Source organism: Saprolegnia parasitica (assembly GCF_000151545.1).
Source record: "Saprolegnia parasitica CBS 223.65 unplaced genomic scaffold supercont2.386, whole genome shotgun sequence".
Taxonomy (NCBI): Eukaryota; Oomycota; class Saprolegniomycetes; order Saprolegniales; family Saprolegniaceae; genus Saprolegnia; species Saprolegnia parasitica.
The window spans coordinates 1-7,081 of record NW_012156780.1 but is presented as its reverse complement, the minus strand read 5'-3'; the positions used below and the strand labels follow the sequence as shown (position 1 = coordinate 7,081).

Here is a 7,081-nt window from a genome sequence, read left to right as displayed (position 1 = left end):
TGCAGCACCGACGATGGCGGTTTGGCCGTGCGTGTCATTGTAGGTGCGAGGACCTTCGGCACGCGGGCTGCTTGACGAGCCACTGGCTTGGCCACCAGCGTTGGCTTGACCGGAAGTGTCGGCTTGACAAGTGCTTTGGTGGTTGCACGCTTGTCTGCAACCGGCGTTGGCTTGAAAGGTACACGCTTGGGGACCGGGGCACGCGTGGGATCAGCGAGAGCAGACTTGGCCTGGCGACGCATCTCGGCGCGGCTACCTTCCGCAGACTGGATCATGTTGTTGCGGGGGATCGGGGGCGTCGTCGTGGTTGCACGTTGCTGGTCGTAGAAGGTCTTGAGGAGGGCCTTCTTCTCCGCTACGCCGGCGTCATTGTCCGAGATGAGCGGGCACTTCCAGACATTGTGGTCCACAGCCTTGCACTTGAGGCATGGATGCTTAGGCTTGGAGTCGCCGGTGGACGCTTTCTTGGTTGTCGCATCACCACCGGGCACCTTGGCACCACTAACGTCGGCCTTTGAGCCTTGGTTCTTGTGCACCTTGTTTTTGTCCTTCGTTGCAACAGCGGGCGCGGTGTCGCCGGCGGGAGGCGTGCCGGCGGAGGGCTTCTTAAAGTTGTCGAAGCGGGTGTAGGCTCCAAACGTGTCGATGAGAAGACCCACAAAGTCGTCCCACCGCTTGTAGCGCTTCTTGGAGAAGTTGATCTCTTGACGCAAATACGACTGGAGGTACTCGGGCCGCACCGCGTGGATGATGTGATTGCGGGCGGATTCAGGCTCCACGTCGTAGTACTCGCGGAAACCCGATTCGTCGCAGATGCGTGCGTATTGTTCGATCAGTACAAGGGCACGAGACTCGCCGTTTCGAATTGTTTCATCGCACCGAAGTTCCCGACGTACACGCGCAAAGAAGTCCGCAACATTGGTCTTCACGCGCTCGCAGTCGGTTTTAAAGAACGCGTAGAGTTCGTCGTCCGGGACAGAGTCGAGGTCCCGGCTGCCTTGGCCCCAGCGGTAGCGCAGCATTGTTCGAAGCGTGTTGTTGTCCACGCAATAGCGCAACACGCGCCGCTGGATGGCGACTTGGCCGCCGAACTGGTTGAACCGCTCTTGGATCGCGTCTTCGTAGCGGCGCCACTCGAGCCAGAAAGCCTTCATTTTCGCGGTGTCGCTCGAGTTGAGGAAAGGCGCCTTGATGTCGTCAGCTGTGACGATTTGCGTGAAACCCTCAGGCATGGTCTTGGCGTACTGCCCAGGGCCGTCCGGTGCCGGGCGGTTCTGCTCGATGGATTCGGGCGCAAGGTGAGTGAAATGATGGAACTCGACCGGCGGCAGTTGTTGCGCGAGGCTGCGCGTCCGGGCTGCCGCACCGAGCCACTGGTTGTTGCTGACGAACTTGTTGAAAAGGTCGTCCATCTGCCCGAGCGTCAACGTGACTGTCGCGTCCGGGTCATCAAAAGCACCCATCGAGACGTCCGTGCTGCCACGACGGTAGGTTGGCGCCGCCTTGGGCGTCTCGGGGATCGGGACATTCTTTGGGTCCACGGGTTGGACACGAGGTGACGTGGCCATCTTGGGGGGAGCGTTGGGGGAGGCTTGCTTGTTAGCAACAAAGAATTCTTTATGCTTCACCGCCGTGTTGAGACCCAAGCCCTGAGAGGAGGCTTGGACACAGTGATGCAAATTGGAGAGTGAATTATGTAGTTATGGATGAACTGGTCAATATTGTCGTAGACACGCAATACAAAAGACACGCAGGACCAGCTTGGAGAAATGGGGACGAGGCGAGAAGATTCAGAACGGGGACGAGGCGAGGGAGACGAGGCGCAAGAGACGGAACGAGTCAAAGACATGTTGTCGCAGGTGCGCTGCACCACACGGTGGAGATGCGGAAATTCGGCTTGGAACTCGGCGTCGGCGGCCGCAGCGCGCGCGGCGGCGACGTCTTGGAGGTGGTTGGCGTTGAAGCGGTGCATGGTGTTGTCGGTGGTGCTCGTTGGAAATGCAAATGATTGCGGTTCAAACTTGCATGGTTGTCGTACAAAAGCTCGTCGCTCACATGCTTTTACAGCGCCCCTGTCGCTTTCGTCGAAGGCGCTTTTACCACGTCAATGTCGATTCTTGTCTTTGCAATGGGGCCGTACCGGAAGTGATGACATTGAGCGGGCAGCCGATATAGAGTACACAATGAGCTGCTGAAGTCGCCTCGAAAAACAGAGTAAAAACGACTGGAATGTGCAAGCAACGTCATCGAATGTGAGCTTTCCATTCGCACAAGATCGGCTGCAGACTGAAGAGAGAGAGCGCCACGTCATCCATCCTTCCAGTTACACAATGTGTAACCTCGCGTTCTCCTTGCTTTAAGAGAGGTGCAAGAGCAAGGACAAACACACATTGTGTACATACAAGATAACGCGAAACACGTTCATAGATAGATAGATATGTCCTTCCCATGGGTCAAGATCCCGCCGCTCCTACGCTACATGTATGATCGGAGAGTCTGGATAGAGACGATCTGCGCACCGTTGCGTTGGCGAGCGCCACGTCAGTCTTCCGTGTCTTCTGGTACGGCGCTACACAGCGCTTGAGACGCGGCAGCATCGCAGGCGCGAGGTCCGTTGTAAGCAGCGTCGTGGCCGCGAAAGGCGCGAGTGAGTATCTTCGGTGCCGAGGCCGGCGCCAACTCCGAACACACGCGTCACCGTATCGAGGACCATGTGGGCGTGCAGGATGCGCGAGCCTTGGATCGTCAGCGTCTTGTTGGCTTCGGCCGTGTACACCTCGGCAAAGCCGTTCCAGAAGCGCTGGATCTGGCGCACGCTATCGTCCATGGGTACGTCCGCCTGCCGCATCATGGGTCTCGCAGCCTCGGAATGCCTACAATGTGTATTGCAACTTCAAGCACATCAAAATCAAAACCTTTCACAGATTGCGGAGCCGTATCCAGCAAGATTATCAATTTAGATCTCGTAGTGCACCAATCAAATCGGTGCATTGCCATGCGTGCGCGTGTCTTTGTCGATCTAACTTGACACTTCCTAGCTTGATAGTTCGTGGAGGTTGTGATTTGATGGGATCGGGGATTTGCGCGAGTCCTCGAAGCAAAGTCGCCCCTCGCTGGCTATCGTTGGGCCGCAGCGGCTCGCCTTTATGCGCTGGATCAAACCACTGCGGTATCGTCATCGGGCGGCCGGTCCACGGATATCGGGCCAACCACAGTACACGCTCTTTTCGAAGACGATTCGACGCGAGCAGCGGTCATTTTCATCATTTTGATGGATCAACTGCTCGAGTCACGATGGACGTCACAACTGGGCCCCTCGAGTCACTCGAGTCAGCAAGCGCCAAATATCGATCTCCTCAAAATGGCTCTGCCAGTCATCTACACCTCCGATATACACTGTCGGGTCCCTCTGGAGTCTCTAGTCGTCGCGAAAGCACTCCAAATGTTTAATTTCGTACAATAAAGCTTGCCAACTCTCCAATTTCGTACAACTAAGCTTGAGATCTGGCCTGTCATCGGGATGGAAACCACACGTTCTCGGTCTTGGTGTTGGTTTGACCCCGGTCATGGTGATTTTTTCGACCAATTCGAGCTTTGGGATGCAATAGGCAGTTCTTCTTCACTTGTGTTTAAACACACGTAGTGGATCGCCCGTTCCTGCCACGCAGCACATTTTCGAGCAGGCTGCACGACAGGTAATAGTAAAGTACTAGTACGCCGCGAGCAGCTTCTTCGCTCGTCCACGGCTTGTGCACAGCGCTCCATTGCACAACCATGTCAGCAGGTATTATGTCGTCCATCGTTGCTCTCTTTGTGATCAACGAGCTATCCGGATACTTGTTGGCGCTCGCGTGTGCGCGACACCTTCCGATAGTAGCCTCGGCATCTCAGTGGCCGCGGACGACGACAGTCGATAGCACGTCGCACGGTAAATATTGAATCCAAGCTAAATCAGCCTAAACTTGTTAGTTTTTAGTATGTACACTGGCCCATCCCTGTCGCGCGAGCACTGTCCACTCGATGTGCATACGCTGGTCATGCCCATCACACGGGGTGGAAAGCACCGCACTGGAGATTGGCAAGCTGGCACGCGCGCGAGTAACTTGGTAGTAGGTTGAAGCTGCACCTGCCATCTGGTCCGCTTGCCATCGCTGGCATCTCGAATTCGCTACATTGTACTCTCTTCTTCTCGACGCCCGTAGCTATTGTACCTTGCGCGCCGTCCTTCATATCCAATCGCAGTACACTGCACAAGGCCGCGCCGCTGCGGTAAATAATGCAACGTGCAAAGACAGACGACAGGGACAAGTGACGTGCACCGAAGATCGCGCTTGTGTAATCGGGCCACACGGGTTCACACGCCCTTACACACAGCAGCAATCCTCTGGAGGTACGTAGCTCGACTGCCGAAGGCTGGTACAGTTGACGTGCTCGTTTGGACGCCGGGTGCCTGCGCAGGAGAAATTTGGCGTCGGATGCGCCCGTTGCACGGTGGTTTCCGAGCAAACTGCACCACACTGTGTATTGTAATCTGGTTCGCACACTATTAAAATGGATGGTTCGACTAAACCGTCGCGGTGTCGACTACACCATACAAAAATACTATATCAACCTTAGTCGATTCGAACATAACATTAAAATACACGCGACCATTGCCACTTTGCCCATTGTGAAAAATGCAGTGCGCTGGAATTCACACTGATAACCTTCCGTGATCGTCGCGCTACCGAGAATCGAAACGATTCTTATCGGCTATTTTTATATCGCAAGACAAATCTTTTGAATGCCGCTAGAAAGGGCAACCTCGTGGCGTGGGAATGGCTTTTTCACGCGTGGGATACTCGGCACTACCAGACGGTTGCGATTATTACACATCGCGCCACAGTCAAGTTTTTTCCTCCGAGATGCAACGCAGCGCGACGCTCGCCGCCATGGCCGCGCTGGTGCGACCAGCCATCGCCGGCAATCAGAACGACCCGACGCAGCCGACCAAGTCGGGCCTTGGCATCTGGGTTGACGCCCACACGCCGGCCGACATGTACACGAAGCAGAGCTCTCGCGGCGACACGTGGAACCTCGTCATGAGCGACGAGTTCAACCTCGATGGCCGCCAGTTTGCATACGGCAACGACCATCTCTGGACCGCGCTCGACATTCCCGATGGCGTCAACCGCGCGATGGAGCTCTACAGCTCCAAAAACGTCTACACCGAGGGCGGCTACTTGTACAACCGCGTCGACGAAGGCCCGGTGAACATCAGCTATTGGAACTCGTGGTCCGAGACGCCGGGCTACGAGAACAAGACGATGCACTACACGGCCGGCATGATGCAGTCGTGGAACAAGTTTTGCATCCAAGGCGGTTTTGTCGAAGTGCGCGCGATGCTACCGGGTGCGATCAACAAGGAGTCGCTCAACCCCCATATTCTTGGCTACAAGTGGGCGCCGCCGCCCATCAACAAGATTCCAGTCAACGACAAGGACAAAATCCCCGACATTCGGTTCTACCCGACGTGGCCCGGTCTCTGGCTCATGGGCAACCTTGGCCGCGCGCTCTTTGCGGCCTCGACCAACCGCATGTGGCCCTGGACGTACGACGAGTGCGACGAGCGGTACGAGACCAACCAGCGCATCTCAGCGTGCAACAAGAACCCTGGCTTTGGCCTCAACCCAAACCAAGGCCGCGGCGCGCCGGAGATTGACATCCTCGAAGGCGGTGGCACAGCGATCTCGTCGTCCGTCCAGATTGCGCCGGGCATGCCAGACGAGTACCGCCGCACCAAGCCGATCCTTAAGCTCGAGAGCGTCACCAACGTCGATCCCCAAGGTGCGTACGCCTAAAGACGCGATCGCAGCGACCGACCGTACGATGTGATAGGGCGCAAGGGCCAGGGCCACCTCTTTTGCTACTACGACAAGAACTGCCTCACGCCCGGGGCCAACATGGCCGACGTTCCGACGGCCGCCTTTGCGTCGCGCGGCCACAAGTCGTGGTACCACGGCCTCCGATATGCGGCCAACAACCGGTGCAACCCCGACCCGAAGCTCGTGCAGCAGTACGAGTCGGTCGCCAAGGCACAGAACGGCACCATCATTGACAACCAGTGGGACATCAAAACCATTAGCTCGGGCCGCGACCTGCACGCGGACTTGAGCTTGATGGACGGGAAGGGCCCGCTGCATTGGGGCATCAACTACAAGGGCACGTGCTTCCCGATCTCGAACGGGTACATTGGCGGCTTCCTCTGCGACCCGGACAACATGAACCCGAACTGCGAGAACCCGCGCAAGCCCGGCGTGCCCCTCACGCGGCAAATGGAGACGTTTGCGTACCAAATGGATGCGATCTCGTCCAACTGGGACATTTCGTTTGAGCACTACAAGATGTTTTTCAACTACCAGATCGAATGGTATGCCACGGATCTCATGTATCATCGTGCGAATTGTGGCCAATTGTACATGTTAGGGTCATGGGTGAAGACGGCTACATTCGCTGGACGCTCGATGACGCGCCGATTTTTGAGATTCCAGCGTCGTCGATGACCAACCCGCCCCAAGGCGGTGCCAGCGTCAACCCAAAGAAGCTCATGATCGAGGAGCCGTCGTACATCATCTTCAACATTGCCATGGCGTCGGCGTGGGGTACTCTTTTGCTTTTGAGATTCGAATCTCAAAATCATCTTGTTTTGTAGGGGCCATGCCACCCAACTACGAAGTCGGGCCGTGCCGCGGCAATGCGACCATGCCCGCGGACCCCAACATTCGCCGCATCACCGATAACATTTGCGACTCGTTCCCGATGTACATGGTCATTGACCACATTCGCGTCTGGTACGTACTTCGATCCCACAACTTTGTACTTTACTACGACCTCCTTTAGGCAAGACACGGCGGTGGGCTCTAAGATGAGCGTCGGCTGTGACCCTGCGAGCCACCCGACCAAGGAGTTCATCAAGGCGCACATTCTCAACTACACGGACCCGCTCAACAAGGACGTCGAGGTCGCGGGTAAAAACACGTGCATCAACGACGACGACTGCTCGATCGCCGGCGGACACCGACGGGCCGATGCATTAAGGAGC

The 7,081-nt window shown here is 56.6% G+C and overlaps 4 protein-coding genes across 4 annotated transcripts; 1 reads left to right on the top strand and 3 right to left on the bottom strand.

The window, feature by feature from the left end:
- Window positions 1–210: 210 nt before the first annotated feature.
- On the bottom strand, window positions 211–1,674 carry SPRG_16782 (hypothetical protein; the record flags this gene model as incomplete). The annotated part of the gene is made up of 3 exons (XM_012356149.1): window positions 897–1,674; window positions 257–773; window positions 211–230 (listed from the first exon to the last, which is right to left on the bottom strand). Exons 1-3 carry the CDS (start codon window positions 1,566–1,568, stop codon window positions 211–213), a joined length of 1,209 nt encoding a protein of 402 aa, XP_012211539.1. The 5' UTR covers window positions 1,569–1,674.
- A 116-nt stretch (window positions 1,675–1,790) lies between these two features.
- On the bottom strand, window positions 1,791–2,851 carry SPRG_16781 (hypothetical protein; the record flags this gene model as incomplete). Its single annotated transcript, XM_012356148.1, has 2 exons — window positions 1,791–1,864; window positions 2,692–2,851. 2 exons carry the CDS (start codon window positions 2,849–2,851, stop codon window positions 1,791–1,793), a joined length of 234 nt encoding a protein of 77 aa, XP_012211538.1.
- A 1,193-nt stretch (window positions 2,852–4,044) lies between these two features.
- On the bottom strand, window positions 4,045–4,518 carry SPRG_21809 (hypothetical protein; the record flags this gene model as incomplete). Its single annotated transcript, XM_012356147.1, has 1 exon — window positions 4,045–4,518. A coding segment is annotated over one exon (474 nt), but the record flags the coding sequence as incomplete, so codon positions are not given.
- Window positions 4,519–4,904: 386 nt separating this feature from the next.
- On the top strand, window positions 4,905–7,007 carry SPRG_16780 (hypothetical protein; the record flags this gene model as incomplete). Its single annotated transcript, XM_012356146.1, has 5 exons — window positions 4,905–5,813; window positions 5,892–6,409; window positions 6,466–6,641; window positions 6,692–6,830; window positions 6,880–7,007. Coding segments are annotated over 5 exons (1,870 nt in total), but the record flags the coding sequence as incomplete, so codon positions are not given.
- Window positions 7,008–7,081: the final 74 nt, after the last annotated feature.